Consider the following 26,297-nt stretch of genomic DNA (forward strand, 5'->3'; position numbering starts at 1 on the left):
GGAAATGAACAAAAACACGCTCTTGTTTCTTTTCGTTATTGGTGTCACATCAAAGAGATTGATTGTGTGGATCTGTGTATGTTTGGCTTGTGTGTGTAATTTTCATGTAGATGAGACTCATCTGTAGTGTATAAGCGCAGGCGCCGGGCTGCAGCTGGTGTGATGATGTGTTTGAAAGGAACACGCTTTCACTCAAACCTTCTGTTGTTCCTTTTTCTCCCTCTGTCTTTTATCTATCTCTCTCTCTTTTGTCCGCAAGGTAATATCATATTGCACACATACACACATGTCTCACACAATACTACAGTACACATTTACACACACTTTTCCAGTTGTTACTCTGATGAATCCCAATTCTCATTCATTCACATTTTTTCCCTTTTTTCGCTCTCTTTTTCCATCACTCTTTTTTTCCATGGATTTACAATACATTTTGGAGTATAAACAAGCAAATCTCAATAGTCGTAGCTTGTGTGGCATAACTCATCCAGGAAGTATGTTTTTGGTTCGTTTTGGTATTGAACGCCCACTTTTCACAATAAAATTAATTTCTAGTGGGTTTATTTCTAGTGATATATTATATATATATATATATATATATATATATATATATATATATATATATATATATATATATATATATATATATATATATATATATATATATATATATATATATATATATATATATATATATATATAATATGCAAACTACAGTTACAGGTTTTTATGCAAAAAAAAAGCTTACAAAAAGAGTCTAAGGAAAAAGCATTCATTGACTACAGCATAATAATAGTTCATAGTTTTTTGCATGTGTTCATCATTTCTTTTTATGTCAGCCTGGGAAAAAATGATGTCTGCACAATTTGGTATGTTTTATTGCGTTATTATAAATAAACACCAAGCACTACTACCAATGTCCTTACAAAATCTTTAACAAAATGTTAATAATATTTGAATATTATTGAAGGGTGAATATATGAATGTATGTCACATTTTGGAAGTGAAATGTGTCTGAATGCCATTTCATGTCATTTAAAATGCATTTGGAAGTTGAAGTTCAATGACTCAGCAGGAAATAGGACGAGGACAAAATGAAAAACAGTTAACTAAGCATGAAAGTAGAAGGTAGAGAGTTTCATACCCTTGAAAGAGCAAATGTAATTGAGTTTGTTCTGCATTTATTTATGCAGGCCTTGTGTTGTTTGGGTTGATATGAAAATATAATCATTCATTATCATTAATTCAGAATTTTAGCCTTTAAATGTTACATTCCTCTCTCTCTCTCTTTCAGGGTGATGCTAGCAGATCAGACACTGATGATGGCATGTCGTCTGACTATGGTGATGAGGACAAACTGAGTGAACTACTGAAATCAGGTGTGTGTGTGTGTGTGTGTGTGTGTGTGTGTGTGTGTGTGTGTGTGTGTGTGTGTGTGTGTGTGTGTGTGTGTGTGTGTGTGTGTGTGTGTGTGTGTGTGTGTGTGTGTGTGTGTGTGTGTGTGTGTGTGTGTGTGTGTGTGTGTGTGTGTGTGTGTGTGTGTGTGTGTGTGTGTGTGTGTGTGTGTGTGTGTGTGTGTGTGTGTGCGTGTCTTTGTGCACAACTGTATATGTGTTTAGTTATTTTATGCTAATCTCTTGTTGATATTAGGATCAGAGATAAAAATGCAGACATTAATGCCCATCTCCAACGGACACCTGGAACCTCGAGCGTCAATGCCACCTCACAACACACACATACAACTCAACGCCACACCCAGAACTGAGGTGTCACACATCTACAGCCAATCACGGCGCAACAGCAACACCTCCACCGAACCCCATGACCAGAGATCCCTGGTGAGCAGTAAATGCCATTACATGCAAACCTACACAAATAGTGTTCACCTCAAAACAATCGTTCTATATTCATATTAGAATGATCACTTTTAAGGCCTTTTTCACACCTTTTCCTCCTTCTTCATTAACATGGCATCTTATTGTCTTTATTGCCTTAATAATTTTTATATTGGAGTTTTGGTTTAATATTGAAACATAAGCAATATACAACACATCTAGAAATGTATAATTTTACCTACCTGTTATATTTAATACTAAAATAAATAAATACATAAGCAAGTATGGATAAATAAATAAATAAAATGCATACAAATATTAAAATATAATAAAATACTTTTTTGTTTCTCTTCACCGCTATGATCAGTTGCCTTAGCATTCCTTATATATGTAAGGGCTAGCTGTGCATTAAATGATTGTAATGCACGACGTGAAGACAACGAACCACCCAGTGCTAAGCGAATTACATTCAAATCGTTTAATGCACAGCTAGCCGTGGATTATCCCGCTTATACCATGGTCATTTGCCAACATTGACAAGTTAAAGCTGTTTTGATGTTTGCAGTGGTAAATTTGACCGGAAGAGTAAAAATGGATTGGTTATTTTTGTCAGTTACGGCTCATTAGATCTAGCATTCTGCCCGTTTTAAATCAGACACAAAGATGAAGTAGTGCATAAGATTACATTTATTTGAATTATCAAGAGAGAGAGAGAGAGAGAGAGAGAGAGAGAGAGAGAGGTGTGAATTACCTGTCTGTGGAGCATTTCACTCTACAATGAGGCATGAGTTTAATTCCTTTAAAAACAGCTGTTACCCCCTTATAAATAATATAGCGATTCAGTAGCAGAGCTATTTCGTTAAAGTTACGGGCAGCATTGGTGCAAACGCATAAAAACCTGCTTCATTTATTGTGAGTAATGCTCAAGCAGGCATATTGTTTTAACGATCCAACATTAGAGGGCTCCAGCGAAATAAAGGTACAAGCTTGGAGTATAAGCAGAAGAATAGTGTTTGTAATAGTTGTGAATGCACGTAGGTTTTTTTTGTCTGCTGCAAAGACATGCTTCAGTAATCTAAGCAGTGAACATGATTAAACAAACCCATCAAATTATGCAAGCCTGGAACTTCATTCATGTCGGTATGCATCAAATGCAGCGCATTAATATAGAATGATGATTAAACTGACCTGAAGCTACCTTCCAGCCGATCAGAATCGAGTATTCAGACAGACCATGGTGTAGTCAATTAAATCGTATTAATATTTAAATGATATTTATTTAATGAACTTATTGTCAACTTATTGCTTTTTGCATTATTCTTACATATTACACCATCGGTTGCATGCCATGATAAACAGCTATAATTTGCATGTCTGTTGTAGTCCAGCCTTTGGGGAAGTCGCCGCTCCAGTTGGAACAGCCTTGGCCATGCCCCCAGTCTAATAAGGCGTGCTCAGTCTGGGGAGCGCGAGTCGCTGCTTTCTGGAGTGGGACAGGACAGCATGGATGAAAACCAATCAGATGATGGGAAATCCAGCAGGACCGGCAGTCTAGGCGGCGTTTCGTTTGATTTCCCAGAGCTTTTGCAGGTTCCACGCCCATATTTGGAGTGTAATGGCAGATTTGATGGAGGTTATCCATCCCCTCCAAACATTACACACCCCGAGCCAACATCCACAAAAGGGGCGGATGATGATGAATTTGAGGAGGTGGGGCCTTGTCTTTAATCATTTGTATTGTTGATTATACCAATATACTGTACACATATCTCTATATACAAACCTTAACAAGCTGCACATTCTTAGTGATCCAACTCACAAAGTTTGACAGGAGGATGGTAAGATAGGTGTACAAATCCCATAAATTTAGATTTTTTACATACTTTAGCATCCTTGTGGCAAGTTTTGCACCACTAACATTTAAACTACTACATTAAAAACTTAATGTATTTTCCTTCTGCATCTTTTTTCTTTTTACCTGGTTATTTTTTTTTTATCTGGTTTTGTTTAGAGCTGGTGTCTCATTGTGAAGAAACTGTTGGAGCCGTATAAACCCCAGTGGTGCAGGGACCATGAGGATTGGTCACTTTACTTATTTTCCCCTCATAACGAGTGAGTAGCAACACAGAAAACCAGCCAACACACACACATAAACAACTAAAGAATGCTGTGCTTGCACATTCTCATGCTATACACACCGCTATTTCCCTCTCGTTCTCTGCAGGTTCCGTATGCGCTGTCAGAAAGTCATCACTCATAAGATGTTTGATCATATTGTGCTGTTCTTCATCTTCTTCAACTGCATCACAATCGCTCTAGAGAGACCCGAGATCCAGCCCGACAGCACGGTAAACACAATCACAACACATTTCTAGCACTTTCATTTAGCTCTATTATTTATGTACACTACCATTCAAAAGTTTGGATCTGTGAAATTTTTGTTTTTTTTGGTAACACTTTACAATAAGGTTTCATTAGTTAACTTTAGTTAATGCAGTGGTGGGCCGTCAGGGCCAGCAAGGCCTTTTCTGCTGGTCTAATCAGAATCTCTGACTTAAATTTTAATATATTTTTTCCATGAATGTGTGTTAAATTGTTCCCAATAGTCTATTTCCTTAATTTCATAGTTTTTCTCTTGGTTGCGCTGCTTCCAGTAGGGTTTATTTATGTTAGAGCTTTTATCCAATCATATTTCAGGCATCATGTGTTGCCAGGGTCAAAGAAATCTGCCTTGAGGCCTTCAGGATCAATATTACGGGCACCTCTAGATTAAAATGAATGGCAACGAAACTGTGCGCTTTAACCAATCAGATAATCACTCAGATTTAAACAGCCAATCAGATTTCGACCATCTAGCAGGCGTACAATAACGTCGGCATTTTCATGTCCTTTGATTGGATGATCAGAGAGCGACGCGTACTATAAGTAGTGGCCTAGTCAGAATAACTAGCAAACCGCACAAGATAAAACATCTGTAGTTTTAATAGAGTTTTCTTCAAACCCCAATGGCTGACAGAAGAGAAGAAATGTATGTATTAATTAACATACTTGCAAAGCCATTTTCAAAATTCCCGCAAAATTTTATTGACATTTTTTATAGCCTAGAGTCAACCCTGGGCTGGCTAATCCTAGCCCCGTTTTTTTCTCTTGTAAATTTATGATCGAAATGTATTATTATTATTATTATTTTCGTTATGAATATATTATTTTCAACATTTTTATACTGTTAAAATCGCGAGTTTTGTTGTTTAAATCAATTTTAATTAAAAACTTTGTATTATCTTTGAACCTACCCTGAAATAAATTTGTCATACTGTTGGTAACATTTTTCAAGAACCATTTATGCTGTTGCGTTTTCTTTCCTGTAGAATTTGCACACAAAAAAAACGCACAATTTGGGAGAACTTAAAAGGTAGCCTACTACAAAAATGCACGGAAAACACGGAGCGGATCGATGCTTCTGTTAGATATGATGTATGTGGTGCAGCTGTGGCTGCAGTGAAAGGAGACTTGTTAAATTGTGTCAATTCACCCTTCACCGCAAGTTTGATTGACAGGCGATCTGACCAATCACATCGCCGAATCTGCCGTTTTGTCCGACAAAGCAGTCAGAAGAGTTAGGAGAGTAACGTCGGTGGACTTGAACTTGGAAAAACGGTGTGTACTGACGTCTTTCCGCAGTTGAAACAACATTTCTTTTAGTGTTCATTCATGCTTATGTTATGCTTATCAATTAACTAGAAGGAAGAGATAATCGGTTCATGAGCAGCTTTAATTGAGGCGCTACAGCGATCACGACACATTAAAGAGCCACAAAACGCTATTTATTGTTTAAATTTCTTTAAAAAAATGACAATTTCATAGTTGAGACTGTTTCATATCAAAAGTAACTTGCTCTGTCCTGTCTGTCGGCGTGTTGTCAGTATCCTCTTTGCTCCTTGATGTGTGTGGTGTGAGAGCGCCATGGCTTGTCGGACATAGCAACAGTAACTAAAGAGGGCGGGTCTTTGCGAACGGTCAATTGGGTTTCCTGCGTTAATAATTCTTAAATGGTTTAATAATTTAATAATTCATTCTTGCTTCATGAGCGATGTATAATATGAATCATGAGAGATGTATAATATTAATGGTTTCTATAGCCGTGGCGTCATGATGATTTTATTAACAGGTGAATAAATTCAGGTAGGATACAGCTGAAGGCCTAGGTGTGAAATGCACGGCGATACATTAATTAAAATGAACTAACAATGAGCAATACATTTGTTACTGTATTTGTTCATCTTTGTTAACGTTTGTTAAAAAAATACAGGTGTTCATGGTTTGTTCATGTTAGCTCACAGTGCATTAACTAATGTTAACAAGATATATAAAGTAGTAGTAAATGTTGAAATTAACATTAACAAAGATAAATAAATGGTTTATACTGTAAGTGCAGTTCATTATTAGTTCATGTTAACTAATGTAATGAACCTTATTGTAAAGTGTTACTGTTTTTTGTATGTATATATCTCTTATGGCCACCAAGGCTGCATTTATTTAATCCAAATTACAGTAAAACAGTCATAGTGTGAAATGTTATTGCAATTTAAAATAATTGTTTTATATGCTATTATATTTTGAAATGTAGTTTATTCCTGTGATGGCAAAGATGAATTTTCCGCATTATTACTCCAGTCTTCAGTGTCACATGATCGTTTAAAAATCGTAATAATGCAATCTACATGTAATATGCTGTTTTGCTGCTTTCTATTATTATCAATGTTGAAAACAGTTATCCTGCATATTTTTGGAAACATGTTTTTTCAGGATTCTTTGATTAATAGAATGTTCAAAAGAACAGCATTCAGTTTTGTAACATAAAAGTCTTTACTGTCTTTTTTATTAAATCTAATGCATCCTTGCTGAATAAAAGTATTAATTTATAAACCCATTATCATAATCAAAAAAAAAAAAACCCACATACCACTCAGTAATGAAAATATACTGCACAATAAATACTTAAAAAGTCACTTGGTGACTTCTCATCAGTCGGGGAAACAATAACATCTCAAAGCTGCTTTTGTATTGGTCTGTTACGAATATGGTGCATTTGTTGCCATTTTAAAGGACATTTTCATTATTCATTTATCATTGTTTGACAGGAGCGGATTTTTCTTAAAGTGTCCAACTACATCTTCACTTTGATCTTTGTGGCTGAGATGACTGTGAAGGTAGGAGATTAATAAAAAATGTGTAATTGATTTAGAAAAGGCATACATTTTAGTTACTTGTGTATTATTTTGGTAGCACTTTATTTTACAGTCCTTTTCCCCATATACTATGTCCTTATTATAGTTATTACAATAACTGCATAATAACTAGGTACTAACCCTGAACCTACCCCTAAACCTAACCTTAACCCTTGTAGTTACCTTATATTACCCAGTACTCTCTTAGGGAAGTACAATGTAAGTGCAAGTTATTTAAGTTATATTTATAATATAATAAAACAATAATAATGCAATATGCTGATGACATGTCAGCGATGATGATGGTTATGATTGTTATGCTGTTGTAGGTGGTTTCTCTTGGCATGTACGCTGGTCCAGGCTCGTATCTGAAGAGCAGCTGGAATGTTCTAGACGGCCTGCTGGTATTTGTGTCTATTGTGGACATCCTGGTCTCACTCGCTTCCTCTGGCGGGAACAGAATCCTGGGTATTTTACGAGTACTTCGACTGCTCAGAACACTAAGACCCTTGAGGTAAGACTTTTATTGAAGGAATGTGTGGGTGTGTATAAATGTGGGGAAGTACATTATGTCCTCTATTGAAGGCTGTTGTAATATTCTTAAAGGGCTAGATCACCTATATTTCTTCCGTGGAACACAAAAATAAATGTTTAGCAGAATGTTCACACTGCTTTTTTGATACAATCAAAGTGAATTGGAACTGGAGCTGGTGAAGCTGCATTCACATTACCAGCGTCACACAGCAACAAAGCGTCACAATCCCATTAATTTTAATAAAAAGCTGGCGTTTGAGATTTTACAAAGTTGAGATTTTATTTTATGCAAATGAAGTGCGACTTTCGAGAGCAACAACCAATAGCGTTGGAGCACCCATGATCCTACACTACATCCTGTAGTGGCGTGTCGAATTTCATTTTACAAAGGTACGATTAATCGCGATTTCAAAATGTTAATCTATTTACAGCACTAATATATATATATATATATATATATATACACTATATTGCCAAAAGTTTTGGGACGCCTGCCTTTACATTTTACAACTTTAATGACATCAAACTGTTCCCACAAAGTTGGGAGCATAACATTGTCCAAAATGTCTTGGTATGCTGAACTCCCCCCTCCACCAAACTTTACACTTGGCACAATGCAGTCAGACAAGTACTGTTATCCTGGCAACCGCCAAACCCAGACTCGTACATCGGATTGCCAGACAGAGAAGCGTGATTAGTCACTCCAGAGAACACGTCTCCACTGCTCTAGAGTCCAGTGGCGGCCTGCTTTATACCACTGCATCTGACGCTTTGCATTGCACTTGGTGATATAAGGCTTGGATGCAGCTGCTCGGCCATGGAAACCCATTCCATGAAGCTCTCTACGCACTGTTCTTGAGCTATTCTGAAGGCCACACAAAGTTTGGAGGTCTGTAGCTATTGATTCTGCAGAAAGTTGGTGACTTTCAATGATTTGGAGGGGCGTCCCAATACTTTTGGCAATGTAGTGTATATAAAATATAATATAGCGTTGCTGTCCATGGTGCTGAAACCTTGAAACACTTAATATCTTGTTATTGTCAGAAAACTATTAAAGCTATTGAACTATTGAAGTTGCAATTACTCTTTTTTATTTTTCTATTCCATGGCAGAATCGAGCTTCCATAGGAAACTCTTCCGCTACACACATTTGAACAAAACCTTGCAAGTCTCAGACAGAGATATATTCTGCTGAGCAGACTTACCTATTCATTTCAAGGCTAACACTAGAGCACATCTAGTCTCGTCAGCTTGTTGTTCAACACAGAGCCCTTTTATTAACAGCCTCTTTCTAGTTCAGTGGTTTTTCTTTGAGTTCAGATATAGTGTTGCAACCAGGGCTTGACTTAACTTTCCAAAGGGGTTTTCTTTCTCAACTGTTTACATTTACTTAAAACATAACTGACGTGAATACTCACCAATACCGCCATTTTGACATTATTTTGTGTGTATTTGACTTTTTAAACGCAGTAAGCAGAGAAAAATAATTACATTTTCAAGCCCTGTAATACCAACAATATTCCTCCGGAGAAAATTAAACGAATGAATGAGGGGAGGCGGGTTTGTGTGTCAACTCGCTGTCGGAGAGATAAGCGAGCGAGAAAGCGCAGCTGGTATCGTGTATCTGTTCTGTGGAAAATGAGTATTGGAAGCATTTCAAAAATTTCAGTATCAATATTTATATTTTTGATACTACATTGTACTTTTTCTTTCAGATGCCTTTTTAAAAGACTACAATTTAAAAATGCATGTATTATATATAAAATTCAACCCGCCAATGTGGCTAAAAGGAGTGTGTTACACCCTACTTCTGAAATCCACCCGCATTTGGTGGGTTGGCGGGTGTTAATGTCAAGCCCTATTTGCAACACTAAATATGCTTTTTTGTGTGTGTGTGTGTTTGTGTTGCCAGGGTCATAAGCAGGGCCCCCGGACTGAAGCTGGTTGTTGAAACATTGATCACATCTCTCAGACCTATTGGAAATATTGTGTTGATCTGTTGCGCTTTCTTTATTGTCTTTGGCATTCTGGGAGTTCAGGTACACACATGCTGCTAGTATCTCAATGATTTAAAAAACAAAAATCCGAATTTAGTTAGTTTTTGTTAACTTTTATTAATGGTTTTATTTATTAAATATATCTTTAGCATATGAGCAGTTGTTTGCTTTGTAATTAGCAGTTAATTTGTATTAAAGCTGTCTGAATGTAAGGTTTTCTTTTACTCAGCTCTTTAAGGGGAAGTTTCATCATTGTGAAGGCTTTGACACTAGAAACATCACCAATAGATCAGAGTGCCTGGATGCTAAATACAGATGGGTCCGTAGGAAGTACAACTTCGATAACCTGGGTCAGGTAGGACACTCACACTCACACACAGACATAGACATTAAGGGGAATTCATGAACAATGAATTATGACCACCGGCAGTGTCTTTTATTAAAAAATCAACCTTCTCATTTGCCCTTTTTCTAAACCATCAAGCAGCCCATTATATTTCAGATTCAGGTCACACAAGTGCATTTCATCAAGATGACAGGGTTCTGGTGGAAAGTGTTTCTTATACCTGTTCAGTTTTTTCATATGTTCATATGTTTTTTCCTGTTATGTTTTAGCTTAGAGCTTCAAATTTAATACCCTCATGCAGAGGTGGACAGTAACTAAATTTACTTGAGTACTGTACTTAAGTACACTTTTTGAGTATCTGTATTTTACTTGAGTATTATTTTTTCAGGAAACTTGGACTTTAACTTCACTACATTTGAAAGACAAATATCGTACTTTTTACTCCACTACATTTTTTATCAAGGTCCTCAAAGTCGAAAGATGTTTCTGTAGCAGCTTTGAAAGTCAGTGGAGGATTTTTTTTCTTCCTTAATTTTTTTTTTTTTTTTGCAGATAGCCTATCAGTAATCACTCTTGTAGGGTCATGTGAAGTTTCCCAACATTTTTTGAACACTGATCCCTCTGCGCACCCATGGCCATAGGGTGTGCACCCATGGCCATACTTAGAAAGTATGTTTCAGTTTTCTGAAAAGATTAATGATTAGTTTAGTTGGCATTCACTTGATACATGTCTCATAAAATGTTCAAAAATGTAAACGTCTGGGAGAAAATCAGATGTGTATCAGTTTATAGGGTCGTACATTCGGCCTTAAAGTGACTTGTAAAGAGCTTAAGTTTTTTAATTAGTTGCTAAAGTAAAAATCTGTTTTTACAACTTTCACTTGTAACATAGCAATATTTTACCAGTAGTACTTTTACTTTTACTCAAGTAATAGAGTTGTGTACTTTGTCCACCTATAACATTATGTTTGGCATCCAACATGTTTGATTTTTTTCAAGCACACCTGTCAAGCTGGCTGAGATGTCAGATGAGTTGTGGTATTAAGCGCACGATGAAGATAGGTTCAAAATAGAGTTTAATACAGGTAAATCCAAATACCAAAGAGAAAAGTAACACAATGTAACCTTATAGACGAGACCCGACAAACTCAAGATAAACACACAAAGCAAACAAGGATGATTAGACACACACACCTGAATTAAAGTTTAAGTATTTTGATCTTCTGAGTCTTCAGCCTGTTCCTGGTTCACCCAACCGTTACACACATATTGACTACAACATAATTAGCTATTAATATTGCTTTGGTTCTCTCTTGTTTTTGCATGTGCTCATAATTTATTTTGCATTTGATCATAATTTCTTTGCCTAGCCAAAAATTGTCTGCCCAATCTGACATGTTTCATTGCGTTATTACAAATAAAACAATTGACTCCAAGCATAACTATGCGATATGCTTACAAAAGGTTTAAATAATATTTCAATAAATGGGGAAGGTGTCAATTTTCCTAGGCTGGACATATTGCCAGTTTGCAAAAAAAAATAGCAAGTAAAGTTAAGAAACAACAATCAATACAGGAAAAATTCAATATTTAATATACAATATTAATTCAATATGCATTCTATAAATACGTGTTGTTTGTTGTTTTAGTATGTTTAGATTTTTTCCCCAAAAAACAAACAAAAAAAATTCTGTGCAGTAGCCTTCAACTGAGCAGAATTATGTTCATCTCATCTCAAAATTGTACAGATATTCATATTGTTGTCAATGATACAGTAATATTCTCTTGTTCACATGAATCCACGTTATCTCTGTTTTGCAGGCACTGATGTCGTTATTTGTCCTGTCATCTAAAGACGGCTGGGTCAACATTATGTACGATGGCTTAGATGCGGTGGCTGTGGACCAACAGGTGTGTGCATTCTTCAGATAACTCTACTCAATGTGGAAACACTTACGCCTTACTCTGAATCTGTCTGTTATAACAAAAGAAAACGCAGGCACCAGGAGTGTTTACTATTTTTTTGTTCCCACAAGCTCAAGTGACACAATCACAAAAGGCAGCAGCGGGTTTGGGTAAAGCAAGTGTTTGATTAATTCAGCCCTGAACTGAAGAGAAAAGAGAGAGAGAGATAAAAATACAGTGGAGGACACCAAAATGAGCAGGTTGAGGAGGAGAGACAGAACATTCATCATTTAATTCCACTGAGAGGTCTTATACTCACACACACATGGACAGAAACGTTCAGTCCACGGACAATAACAGACTCAACACAACTGGTTTATATAGTGTCCTTTACAGTGGCCCATCTGTGCATACACAATAAGACAAGTACAGAGTTTCCATTGCATTCTGCACTTTCTTCCTGTCGCATTTCCTGTCTTTGATTTCGTCCTGATGGGCTTCTTTCTCTCTACTTTCTTTTCCTCTTGACAGTTTTGCCCTTTTACATTTTATAGGGAATGCAACTTGCAATTACTTTTATGTGTGCAATAAAAATTTTCATATTCTGATTATGCATGCATCATAGTAAGCCTATATTCAAGGGTGCCTTCACATTCTCCGTCAGTCTTCATCAGTATTTTTGTCTTTTTTTAGTAGATAGATACATTTACTTAATATATAATAATAATAATAATAATAATAATAATAATAATAATAATAATAATAATAATAATAATAAATGATGTAAGATAATAAGACTTGATTTCAGAGAAACTATATATGCTACTGTTTGGGGTATTTTCTAATATGTTTATTCAGAAATGTTGCATTAAATTGATCAAAGATGACAGTAAATTATAATGTCACAAAAGACTTCAAATGCTGTTCTTTAAACCTTTTTTTCATCAAATAATCTTGAAAAATTGGTCACAGTTTACAAAAAAATATTAAGCAGCACAACTGTTTTCATCATTGATAATAAAAAGAGCAGCAACAATTTCTTGAGCAGCAAATCATCATATTCGAATGATTTCTGAAGGATCACGTGACACTGAAGATGTGAGTAATGAAAATTCAGTTTTACCATCACAGGAATAAATTACATTTTGAAATAAAAACAACAAAATAATAAACTTTTTTTTTTAAACAAAAAAAAATCTACAAAATGTACAAAGACAGCTGGTATATTATTTCGACTATATAAATATTGTTCATTTATATTGGCACATGGCATGACCAAACTAAAGTTATTATAAATACTACAAGACAATCAAGCATCAAGCGTTTGAAGGAACACACTTTTGGAATAAGGAGCTTTTTTAGATGCATCAAAATTAATAAATTAGTGATTAGGGGAACCATTAAGTCTTATGACCTGCATTTTTCAATACATTTTAATGTAATTATTATAGAAATGCAGCAAAATAAACTACAAGAGCTAGCTATCATCTCCAGCATTTCCACAAAAGAATAGTATGAAAAGTAATATAGCATATAAAGTTTATATACTTAGTTTATTCACCAATCAGGTGATTAATAAAGACACAATTAATATTGTGTTGGTCCCCCCTTTGCTGCCAAAACAGCCCTGACCCGTCAAGGCATGGACTCCACTAGACCCCTGTAGGTGTACTGTGGTATCTGGCACCAAGATGTTGGCAGCAGATCCTTTAAGTCCTGTAAGTTGCGAGGTGGGACCTCCATGGATCGGACTTGTTTGTTCAGCACATCCCACAGATGCTCGATTGGATTGAGATCTGGGGAATTTGGAGGCCAAGTCAACACCTCAAACTCATTGTTGTGCTCCTCAAACTATTCCTGAACCATTTTTGCTTTATGGCAGGGCGCATTATCCTGCTGAAAGAAGCCACAGCCAGCAGACCAGGCCAACTTCTTCCATTGCTCCGTGGTCCAGTTCGGATGCTCACGTGCCCACTGTTTGGGCACCCTGACTGGTGCGATGCACTGTGTATTCTGACCCCTTTCTATCAGAACCAACATCAACTTCTTGAGCAATTTGAGCTACAGTAGCTCGTCTGTTTAATCGGACCACACCGGCCAGCCTTCGCTCCCCACGTGCATCAATGAGCCTTGGCCGCCCATGACCCTGTCGCCGGTTCACCACTGTTCCTTCCTTGGACCACTTTTGACCACTGTAGACCGGAAACACCCCACAAGAGCTGCAGTTCTGGAGATGCCCTGACCCAGTCATCTAGCCATCACAATTTGGCCCTTGTCAAACTTGGTCAAATCCTTATGCTTGCCCATTTTCCCTCCTTCTAACACAGGACAAACTCCTCCTTTGAGGACAAAATGTTCACTTTTCGCCTAATATACAACACCCACTAACAGGTGCCGTGATGAAGAGATAATCAGTGTTATTCACTTCACCTGTCAGTGGTCATAATGTTATGCATGACCGGTGTATTCTACTGTGCTGATGCACACAGGAATATTCCAGGCTTAATTGAAAAAGATGTGTACACATGAATATTTCCTTGATTAATCAATGTCACCACCTTATCTAAATGATTTCTCTGTTCTTTCTCCTCTCTGTATAGCCCATAAGGAATCATAATCCCTGGATGCTTCTATACTTCATCTCCTTCCTGCTGATCGTCAGCTTCTTCGTGCTGAACATGTTTGTAGGTGTGGTGGTCGAGAACTTCCACAAGTGTAGACAAGACCAAGAGGAAGAGGAGGCCAGACTGAGAGAGGAAAAGAGAAAGAAGCGCATGGAGAAGAAACGCAGAAGTGAGTGTCTTTTTCGTAATGGGACAATGCAACAAAATTTCAGTCATTTTCCTGCTGTCACTGAAAGTGAAATTTAGAACGAAACAACTAAATGGATTTCGGGCCATTTCTGTTCTTTTTTTGCCACTTTAATATTAACAGGAGCAGAGGGCAACACAATATTTTGTGGATTGTCACTGCAGGTTAGGATAAAAACTAGCATGGAACAGAGTGCTTTTATTGCTTATAACGTTTTTGCACAGTGGTCAGCACAGTACAGCTTAATTGCTGTTGTGTGTATTTAGCTTGGGAAATAGACAATTAGGGCCAGATTTACTAAACGGCAAATTAGCGCGAGAGCGTAAAACCAAAAAAGCGTTGATGGGAGTGGAAAGTTCTGTGCGTGATCTACTGACGATGTGCAAAAAAGAAAACAGACACAGCTGGATCATTTCCATAATGACCAACACAATCTACCAAGAGCAGCGCAAATTAGCATTTGGTTTAAGACATGCTTTTTTGGGGCGTTAAATAATGGCACATAAACCAGTTCATTGACTAGCACAAACCTTAGTAAATCACCTTGCGTGATTAATTTAAATACTCTCCTCCCATAAATTTTAATGCAATTTTTTCCACTGCGTGTCTTTAGTAAATCCTGACAGTAGTTTTTTAATGCCAAAAGAGGGTTTGTGTTGGTGCAAGCTGTTAGTAAATCTGGCCCATAGTATTGATTTCCACAGACATGTTCTTCAAAAGCCCTTTGACTTCGCTTGACTTTTTTTTTTTTTTACTTCAAAACCACATTTAACACATAATTATTTATTTTTGCCTCAAATGCCACTTTAATCCTGTGCTTAAGTAGTTTTACTAATGTCAGGTAACAAGATTTGGCGAAAAATTTGAAAAAATTGCTAGAACCACATATTTCTTACATATTACATACATTATATTGCCAAAAGTTTTGGGACGCCTGCCTTTACATGCACATGAATTTTAATGACATCCCATTCTTAATCCGTAGAGTTTAATATGGAGTTGGCCCACCCTTTGCAGCTATAACAGCTTCAACTCTTCTGGGAAGGCTTTCCACAGGGTTTAGGAGTGTGTTTATGGGAATTTTTGACCATTCTTCTAGAAGCGCAATTCTGAGGTCAGGCACTGTTTTTGGACGACAAGGGCTGGCTCACAGTCTCCGCTCTAATTCATCCCAAAGGTGTTCTATCAGGTTGAGGTCAGGACTCTATGCAGGCCAGTCAAGTTCTTTGACACACAAACTCGCTCATCCATGTCTTTATGGACCTTGCTTTGTGCACTGGTGCAGTCATGTTGGGACAGGAAGGGGCCATCCCCAAACTGTTCCCACAAAGTTGGGAGCATGAAATTGTCCAAAATGTCTTGTATGCTGAAGCATTAAGAGTTCTTTTCACTGGAACTAAGGGGCCAAGCCCAACCCCTGAAAAACAACCCCACACCATAATCCACCCTCCACCAAACTTTACATTTGGCACAATGCAGTCAGGCAAGTACCGTTCTCCCGGCAACCGCCAAACCCAGACTCGTTCATCAGATTTCCAGACAGAGAAATGTGATTCGTCACTCCAGAGAACACGTCTCCACTGCTCTAGAGTCTAGTGGCGGTGTGCTTTACACCACTGCATTCGATGCTTTGCATTGCACTTGGTGATAAGCGACCTATTCTTTCACAAATGTATGTAGAAACAGTCTGCAAGCCTAGGTGCTTGATTTTATACACCTTTGGCCATGGAAGTGGTTGGAACACCTGATTTCAATAATTTGGAGGGGTGTCCCAATACTTTTGGCAATTTAGTGTAGGTAGGGACCCAAGCCACGTTTAGGGGTAAAAATGTTGAACAGTAACTGTACGTTGCATTCAACGCATTCTAGCGCGAAAATGTTGGCTATAAATAGTATTTCTTATGAAACCCGCCACGGAAATGATCAACTTCTCCTCCGTCTTGCTTGGGAACTAATGTGCTCGAAAGCAAAGTTTACAGGACTGCGTTCTCTGGAATCATCTCAAGCGGAGCACTTCTACATTCGGATTGGTAGCCGCTAAACCGCGTCATAGCTCATTACCATAAAGTTTACCTGATTTCAACTCTCCTCAATGCCCAAATCGCCCAAGACGCGCCGCTCCCATTGAAAATGAATGACTTCCGGAAACTTTGACGCTCTCTCCGCCGGTGGTGTGAACGCACAGTAAGCAGCTGCATAGCAACAACCCAGAAAGCCCTAGCAATCATATAACATGACAAAAGCTGTTTAGCAGCTTAATAGCAACACCCTGAGTGATCATTACTCACAGTACTGTTGCATATATCAAAGACCATCAGTCTACCATGGAACTGGAAAGTGACTTAGTTAGTCTCAAGATCTCACTTGCTCTGCCTCTCTCTCACACAAAGCTTCACTCAGAGACACCTTGAGCAGTCTTCAGCAGTGATGGATGTGGGGGGACGCTTGGCTGGACATTTATAACACCCCTCGGATGACTCGACTGTTTGCTAACTGTGAATACACGAACACACACACACACACTGCCACGTTAGCAATTTACTGGCCAGAAAAAAAACTGGGTCAGTGTGCTTGTGTTTGACAGGGACAACAAAGTAGCCTATACAGTACGCTAACAACACACATCATGCCCTTGAGTTATTTCAATGAAACGTCGCAAATTACTTGAATATTAAGACATATTCAATTTAAAGCTGTATTACAAAACAGATGAGCATGTGTATATGTGTGTAAGTACCTGAATGCACCCCAAGGGTTCTATTGTTCTCTGGGTGTGTGTTTTGTCTTTTAGAAGCCCTACAGAGACCGTACTATGCAGACTACTCTCCAACACGCCTCTATATTCACACGCTCTGCACTAGTCATTATCTGGACCTTTTCATCACCATCATCATCGCCATTAATGTCCTTACAATGTCAATGGAGCACTACAGACAACCCAAGGTTTGGTGCATTACACACACACACACCGCTTCTGCAGGGCAGTGACATGAGCAATAGGTTAACAAAAACCTGGCTGCAAAAATGCTAACAGTATTTTAGCGTTTTTAGTCAACATATGGCACACAAATGCTTAACTATACTATTTTAATATTTGTTGGTATTTTTAATTAGTTTTAGTATTTTTATAATTTCCATTTTAGTAATTTTTATGTGTGTTATTGGTATTTTTATGTGTATTTAATTATTTAGACATTAATTTATTCCAGATTTAAATGAAAATGTAAAAAAATTCCTTCACGGTTAATTGTAATTACATTTCTGTTAAAGTTCATTTCAATTAACATAATTTTTTTTAGTATTTTTAGTTTTGGTTTTAGTTAACGATAACAACACTGGTTCCATAATCAGACGCATTTCAATGCGGTTTTCAATGAGAAACAAATATAGGGTGAGACATAATTTTATGCATCTGGAATTAATTGGATTATGAAAATTGGGAGTTATGTAACAGATAAGGTGTGTTCGACTTCATGCACCGTTGCGTAGACGAGAGTTGCCACTTGCAGCCAGGGGAGGAGTTGAAAATAGAGCCGCCAAGTCGGACATTTTCTGCTTCCCACAGTGGCGCTCGTGCTTACGTTGTCACAGATAAAGTGGTTTAGATGCAATATTTGTCAAGTACACAGACATTTCAGATGTTTTCATGAAGCAAAAGAAACACTTTTCATATACTGCTTAATACAGCGCCAGCTGTACAAGAATAAGGTTAAACCAGGGCAGTAACCACCATAGACATTGAGGAGGACAAGTCCCCCCAAATAATTAGAAATGGCCAAATTGCCTTGTTGATGCTGCTCTGCTGTACTCCATTACACACCGCTCTGTTTGTTACTAGGATGACAAAAGTAAAATGTTCAATTTTCTTAGATAAAAACGTTCAGCGGCCAACAGTAATATGATGCAAATTACTTGACATTTTTTATGAAATTTCACCATTTTGAATTGAAAATATGGCATTATTTATGTAAATCATAACCCAATTTGACGCGACAAGAAACTTTTGCATTTTTACGTATTAGGCAGACGAAAATAAGAGTGAATGTATGCATATTTTGAAAAAATATATACATTATTTGCAGGTAGTTTACTTCATAACTACAATAGAACTGGAACTTTTACCGTTCTTATTTCTTTTTCTTTATTTCCTTGAATCCCTTTTAATCCTTTTGAATAATCTAATTCCTTTAAATAAACCAATAAGACCAATAACCCCCCACCCCCCGTCCCCATTTGGTCCCCCCCAATGTCTAAGTCTAAGACATGGTTACGGCCTTGAGTTCAACATAAGCCTATATTATTTAAATACCAATCCTGTGGGTCTATATATTTTTACCAGTGTTATTTTGATAAGTATGACACAATATAACATTATGGTTACATGAAAGCAGTTTATGGATTTCACATTAGCGGAACTGAAGGTGTCAGAATAAACATGAGACACACGTCATTGTTGTCATCGGTGAATCCGGCCAATCGTGGGACAGCGTGTCATTGTCAGAGCTTGTGCTGCCGCTCTGAGAAGCTGCTCATGCTGAGTCAGCCGTCTGCTCTCACGGTACTTTGATGACATACATCACAGTGATGTGGCGTCTGTGCTGTCTCAAGTCAGACAAAATTTCTAACCGGCATGCACTGCTTTAAGTCAGACGCCGATTGGTCTGTGCAGCGCTGCATGAAGTTGAACACACCAGGCTGGAGGGGAGGGGTTGAAAAATAAGAGGGCTTGGTGATGTTGTTTCAGAGGCAGAACAATTACATTTTGTTGAAATATTTATAACATGCATATTTATAACAAACGTTTATAATATGCACTGATGGATCATTCACAATAAGACCAGGATCATATAAATACAATGTTCAAATTTGATTTTATATTTAATTCAGAGTTTAATATTGCAGGTGTCTCACTGTTTATGTCTGTGCTTCTCAGTATCTTGATGAAGGTCTGAAGTACTGTAACTATGTCTTCACGCTGGTCTTTGTGATCGAGGCTGTGCTGAAACTGGTTGCCTTTGGCTTTAGGAGATTTTTCAAAGAGAGGTAAGGCTCCCTCTTGAGGACACAATGCAGAGATGCAGTATCTTTTCTAGACAGTTGGTTCACTGGTTAGTAGTTTTCTTAAGTTGACATTTCAGGATGGGTCTGTTCTCATCACAGAAGTGAGAAAACAACTGCAATCAGTTTCATTTCACTTTAATGGCATGTCGCCGTTCACAACTGCTATAACTGCATGCATTAATATACAATATTAATTGTTTTTAAAGTCTTCTGTGCTCCCCAAGGCTGCATTTATTTGATCAAAAACACAGTAAAAACAGTACTATTCTTTTCTTTTTTTATATATATATATTTTAATATATAATTTATTCCTTTGATGACAAAGCTGAATTTTAAGCATCACTCACTACTAGGGTTGGGTATCGAATTCGGTACTTTTAAGGGCACCGACCGAATTACGCCGGTACTCCCGAGTACCGATTCACATTAAATCAATCATTGCCAAATTTCGGTACTTGAGAACGCATCTGGTGATATAGACTAGTGTCTGTGAATATTAAACCGCATAAAAGACTATTTAAATATGAATCCTGCATGTCTCTGTGCGAATGAATGCCGTATACGCGCAATTTACCTCACACACACACACACACACTCCAAATCGCGCGTGACGGTCGCATGTTTCCATCTATGTCGTCTCATATGAGGACATGAACGCACTAACGTCATCTCCAGAGCCACTGAGTCACTTCATCAGCATTTTACCGTTTTTTTTATAAAAACTACCGTCATATCATAAACACACAGAAACTCAAAGGTCTTCACGGCAACCCGTCAAAATAAAAGTTTGGCTATTTTGACAAATACATTACTGTTTTACAGTAGAATTTAGATACGTCTCAATCTAATAATAATACTAAAACTAATGTAATAATAATAAATTATCAAAACTTTATCTTTTAAGTAATAAATTAAAAATGTTCTTCATGTTTTCATGGTAACCGTATAAAGCTCAGTTGTGAGTTTAATTAAATTAAAAGATAAATTAAATAAATGTCTTTTGTCTTCATTTGATTACCAGAAAATACACAACACATAATTTGTGGGAAATCTTTGTTGGGTTCAAAAGTCAAACTTTGTTGGGTACCGGTACCGAATTTCAGGTACCGGTACCGATACCGGTTAAAATGTGAACGGTACCCAACCCTAATCATTACTCCAGTCTTCAGTGTCACATGATCCTTAAAGGAACGCTCCACTTTTTTTTTTTTAAATAGGCACATTTTCCAACTCCCCTACAGTTAAACAGTTGAGTTTTACCGTTTTCGAATCCTTTCAGCCGATCTCCGGGTCTGGCGGTTGCACTTTTAGCATAGCTTAGCATAGATCATTGAATCTGATTAGACCGTTAGCATCTCGCTCAAAAAAATTACCAAAGAGTTTCAATATTTTTCCTATTTAAAACTTGACTCTTCTGTAGTTACATCGTGTACTAAGACCGACGGAAAATGAAGCGAGATGCTAACGGTCTAATCAGATTCAATGATCTATGCTAAGCTATGCTAAAAGTGCTAATAATAATGAGCCTATTTAAAAAAAGTGGTGTGTTCCCAGTACCGTCGCAAGGGCTGTGCCAAGTGTGCGACCGCACAGGGCCTCGCGCCTCACCAGGGCCTCGCAAAGTAAAGTGACAGCTGACTTGATGTAAAAGCTGACAGTTAAAGTTTATGTTTTTGTCCTTCAAAATACAATAATAGTTAAAAAGACACAGCTAAAAATGTGTATTATAATGCTGTATTATTCTGCTTGTTAAAAATTTATTAGGCTATGCAGTAACTATAGGCTACAATATTTCTCTTTGCGTGCTTGTGACAATGATTAAGGCGCGTGACATTGATTCATGCGCATATACATGTCAGTCAGCGGGCATCGCACCTCAAGTTCGTAGAGAGCTTTAATCAGTCCATTCAAATTTTATTTTGGCTGCCTCTGAAATGGGTTAAACCATAGATATTTCGCTACCAAAGAAGTTCAAGTAAATAGGCTATAGAAACGCGCGCTCATTGAAGGATGTGCATTTATTGCATGCATGGAGAAAACAGGACGCCTGCATTTCAGCTGATGTACGCACAAAAGTTTTTTTATTTAACACTATTAAGTTAAATAACCATATAACCTAACTATTACGCACCTTTCGGAGCATCAGTGCCGCAGAACGAGTAAAGCCTATAGGCTACTCTATCTCTAGACGTTTTAAACGTTTTTTAAATATGAAAACTGCAAAAAGCAATTAAATAGCCAAACATCCATTTAGCGCATGTTCACAGAGGAAAACAACTGAACAACAGAGCTGGTTGTTCTCTCAGTACTGTCTGTTTATTTTACTGACTGAGAAATGGCTTCAGATGATTCAGTGAGAGAGCAGTCCAAACTCATTCAAGTGGATTCAGGCCGTTTTGCAAACACGTTTGACCCATTCATAATTTACAACATTTAAACATCAAAATGTGCGCAGTGCGCAGTTCAGGTAGCCTACAGTTTAACTTCTTGAACCTAATGCTGTTAAACTGAATTTATTTTATTTTTCCCCTTAAATATCCACATAAACAACTAATAATACGTCACTATAGAATCAGTATACCCCCGTTAATATACCCATGGGCCTCGCACGTCACGTTCACACAGGGCCTCGCATCCCCCTTGCGACGGGCCTGAGTGTTCCTTTAAGAAATATGCTGATTTGATGCTCAAGAAATATTTCTTATCATCAATGTTGTGCTGCTATATTTTTTTGTGGAAACTGTGATCATTTTTTTTTTGCATTTTTTAAATAGAAGGTTAAAAAGAACTGCATTTATTTGAAGTAGAATTTTTTTTGTAACAATGTAAACTTTCTTACTGTCACTTTTGATCAATTTAATAGATCCTTGCTAATGCACCCTAACTTTAAAGTCTGTTATTCTGTGACGCTGATTGATTCACAGTTATAAGTGGTCTGAATTTAAAGTAAAGACGGATGGTGTCTGGGATGTATCAAAAGTATCAAACTGCGACTTGCTTTTATTGAAATGAGTCTCGGTGCCAAACTGCTATAAAAATGATTGTTGCACACAAATATTTCAAATGTGTCAGTCATTGATTGAAAGCCTGTCGCTCTGTCAGAATTGCATGTCATGCAAACTCGATAACTTGCGATCCATGTTCCAAAATGGTATCAACTCATTGTTTGAAGTGCCTATCATAGAGAAAGGTGATATGGTGTCATGAATAATAATGAGACAAGGTCTTCTCATAGGATAAGGCCATGCAGAATCATGAATAGTTATGTGACATTGACGCAGAGAAAGAGTCTTGAAAGTCTCTAAATTAATAACTTTCCCCTTTATAAATCAAAAATACAGGATGTTAATATTGTCTTCCATTGTCATTCCTATTCTGTGGCCCTTTAAGCTTGAAATTTCAGCGTTAAAGAAAGACCTTTCCTCAGGCAGTCTCTAATGGTCAAAGTGTAGCGCTTTCCAGGAATATTAAATGGTTTCACAGGACCTTGTCTCGTTTATCTCATTTTGTGTTTCTGTCTTTTTTCTGTCAGGTGGAATCAGTTAGACTTGGCAATTGTTCTTCTCTCCATTATGGGCATCACACTTGAGGAAATTGACCTGAATGCCTCTCTACCCATCAACCCAACTATCATACGCATCATGAGAGTGCTGCGCATTGCCAGAGGTATAAATGCACGACAACACGCACATGCCAGCCATGACTTATGAGGAAATAAAGCAATGTCTAAGATGTGTCAAGAGCGAGAAGAAGTTTCCAGATTTTCTAGCAAATCTTAAAAATTGCATTTTTTTATTTACACTACCATTCAGAAATTTGGGGTCCATAAGATTGTCTTTCTTTTTATTCAGCAAGGACATGTTAAACAGTGACAGGATAGACATTTATAATGTTATAAAAGATATCTATTTAAAATGAATGCTGTTTTTTTTCTTTCTGTTCATCAAAGAATCCTGAAAAATATATTTTTTTAAATCCACAAAAGCATTAAGCAGTTTTCAAATGATTTCAACATTGATAATAATAAGAAATGTTTTTGTGGACAGCAAATCAGCATATTAGAATGAAATCACCTCTGTGTATTTTTGATAAAATAATCAGGTGAGAATAAGATACTTTTTTTAAACATATTAAAATATCTTATAGACCCCAAACTTTTAAATGGTACTGTATTCATTTATATAATGCTAACATGTTTTAATACAGTGAGGATTTGTGGCAAGTAATGTCAAAAAGAGTGATTAAAATAAAAAATGAAATATAATATACAGTACAATTCCCTTTCAGTGTTGAAGCTGTTGAAGATGGCTAAAGGAATGAGATCTCTTCTGGATACAGTAGTTCAAGCTTTACCGCAGGTCAGTAAGTTCATATGTGACCCGTTCTGGCGAAATTAGTTGAAAGTTGTAACTTTCCATTCCATTTTAAGATGACATTTTTGGGCTTCTACATTTCTAAGATTTTTCATTGGTTCTATACAACGTTTAACACCATATTCGGAGAGCAGAGATAGTGACGTTTCAGGGATTATTTTTTAATGTATGTTCTTTGAAATTAGCTAAAAAAGAAAAATCGATATTTCCATTGTTTTTCCACATTATCGGCCCGTATCTTAAAATGGAACGTTGCGACTTCCGACTCATTTCTCCAGATCGGGTCACATATGTTGTGTGCTATATCCTTTGGGATTTGTATTGTGGAACTACAGTACTTCATAGAGGCCATAGATGACTTTTTTCTGGTGATGTTCTGGTTCTCTAGGTTGGTAATCTGGGTCTGCTTTTTATGCTGCTGTTCTTCATCTATGCGGCACTGGGAGTTGAACTCTTTGGCAAACTTGGTCGGTATACCATTCATTTCCTGTTATCATACACTGCCGTTCAAAAGTTTGTTTTTGAAAGAAGTCTTTTATTCTAACCAAGGCTGCATTTATTTGATCAAAAATACAGTAAAAACTGTAGTACTGTGAATAGCTCCTTTTCTATTGTAATATATTTTAAAATGTAATTTATTGATGGTAAAGCTGAATTTTCAGCATCATTATTCCGGTCTTCAGTGTCACATGATCCTTCAGAAATCATTCTAATATGATTAGTAACATTGTAAATGTCTGTACTGCCCCTTTTAATCAATTTAATGTGTCCTTGCATGAATAAAGGTGTTCATTTCTTTACAAAAATCTTACAGAGCCCAAGCTTTGAATGGTAGTGTATGTTGTTGCTTAAAACAAATAAATGTATTTTTGTGGTGAAGTACTAAAATGTAATATTTTTAAATCAGAATGCACTGAGGAGAACCCGTGTGAGGGTTTGAGCCGGCATGCTACATTTCAGAACTTCGGCATGGCATTCCTCACTCTATTCCGCATTTCCACAGGAGACAACTGGAACGGAATCATGAAGGTATTTTGCAAACCATGAAAAATATTCATGCTGCTTGTTATTAATACCTGATTAGTGAATGCTGATGTTTAAAGGGATAGTTCACCCTATCATGAAAATTACCCCATGATTTACTCACCCTAAAGCCGTCCTAGATGTATAGTCATTCTTCTTTCACATGGAGTTATACGATCGGAGTTATATTAAAAAATGTCTTGGCTAATCCAAGCATTATAATGGCAGTGAATGGCAGCCCAAAATTTTAAGCCCAAAAAAGTGCATCCATCCATTATAAAAGAAATCCATACGGCTCTGGGAGGTTAATAAAGGCCTTCTGAAGCATTTTTGTAAGAAAAATATCCATATTTAAAGTAAAATATCTAGCTTCCACCAGAAAGCCTTCCAAATTAATTTTATGGAAAAAGCATGACATGATGTTGGATGTAGCATAAGCGATTTGATTGGCACATGTGATAGGCGTTACACTTTCTTCATAAGTTGAATATGGAAGGTGGTCTGGTGGAAGCTAGATATTTACTTTATAACGTGTTACAAATGGATACATTTTTGGGTGAACTATCCCTTTAATGTTAGCTCTTAATTGATTGTCAAAAAGATTATTTGTTGTCCGCATACAGTACATTTTCAGGACTTGTCACTTTTTGAGCTTGGCAGAACTCACAATTTCTGTTTCTGTGTGTGTCTAGGATACCCTGCGGGAATGTAAAAATGACAAATGTCTGAGTTACCTTCCGCTTCTGTCGCCTCTATACTTTGTGACATTTGTGCTGATGGCACAGTTTGTGCTGGTGAATGTTGTGGTCGCTGTGCTCATGAAACATTTAGAGGAGAGTAACAAAGATGCCCGTGAGGAGGCCGAGATGGAGGCGGAATTGAGGGAAGAACTTAAGGCCAGTCGTAGACAAAGCACCGCCTCTATGGGCGGAGTCATTGGGCTTGAGGGTACAGCAGTTAAAATGGAGACTCTTTCACATGAGCAGGTAAGTTCTATTGGATTAGAGTAATGCTAAATGTATTTTTCATATGTTTAAGATGACAATTTTTAATGATATTTTAGTATAATATGAACATTTATATATATATATAATTTAATTTATATAATTGTTTTTATAAATATTTTTTCAGGTTTTCTTTAAGATATGTCGTCAAGCCTGTTTTTTGGGGGGTTTTTTACATGT

The 26,297-nt window shown here is 37.1% G+C and overlaps 1 protein-coding gene across 1 annotated transcript in view; it reads left to right on the forward strand.

Annotated features, from left to right (window-relative positions):
* The window catches only part of cacna1hb (calcium channel, voltage-dependent, T type, alpha 1H subunit b), a gene marked incomplete at its 5' end in the record, with an annotated part of 91,176 nt that overhangs the window by 54,933 nt on the left and 9,946 nt on the right, over nucleotides 1-26,297 (forward strand). Inside the window, 18 exons of the mRNA XM_079811975.1 lie at nucleotides 1,295-1,379; nucleotides 1,651-1,838; nucleotides 3,219-3,545; nucleotides 3,847-3,947; nucleotides 4,060-4,183; nucleotides 6,977-7,045; nucleotides 7,393-7,577; nucleotides 9,510-9,636; nucleotides 9,824-9,949; nucleotides 11,762-11,851; nucleotides 14,446-14,638; nucleotides 17,448-17,599; nucleotides 19,590-19,699; nucleotides 23,250-23,383; nucleotides 24,005-24,075; nucleotides 24,479-24,557; nucleotides 24,998-25,119; nucleotides 25,806-26,099. Of these exons, the coding sequence (XP_079668101.1) occupies nucleotides 1,295-1,379; nucleotides 1,651-1,838; nucleotides 3,219-3,545; nucleotides 3,847-3,947; nucleotides 4,060-4,183; nucleotides 6,977-7,045; nucleotides 7,393-7,577; nucleotides 9,510-9,636; nucleotides 9,824-9,949; nucleotides 11,762-11,851; nucleotides 14,446-14,638; nucleotides 17,448-17,599; nucleotides 19,590-19,699; nucleotides 23,250-23,383; nucleotides 24,005-24,075; nucleotides 24,479-24,557; nucleotides 24,998-25,119; nucleotides 25,806-26,099 (2,577 nt within the window). The remainder of the gene's footprint in view (nucleotides 1-1,294; nucleotides 1,380-1,650; nucleotides 1,839-3,218; nucleotides 3,546-3,846; nucleotides 3,948-4,059; nucleotides 4,184-6,976; nucleotides 7,046-7,392; nucleotides 7,578-9,509; nucleotides 9,637-9,823; nucleotides 9,950-11,761; nucleotides 11,852-14,445; nucleotides 14,639-17,447; nucleotides 17,600-19,589; nucleotides 19,700-23,249; nucleotides 23,384-24,004; nucleotides 24,076-24,478; nucleotides 24,558-24,997; nucleotides 25,120-25,805; nucleotides 26,100-26,297) is intronic.

The sequence above is a fragment of the Gobio gobio genome, assembly GCF_949357685.1.
Source record: "Gobio gobio genome assembly, chromosome: 3".
Taxonomy (NCBI): Eukaryota; Metazoa; Chordata; class Actinopteri; order Cypriniformes; family Gobionidae; genus Gobio; species Gobio gobio.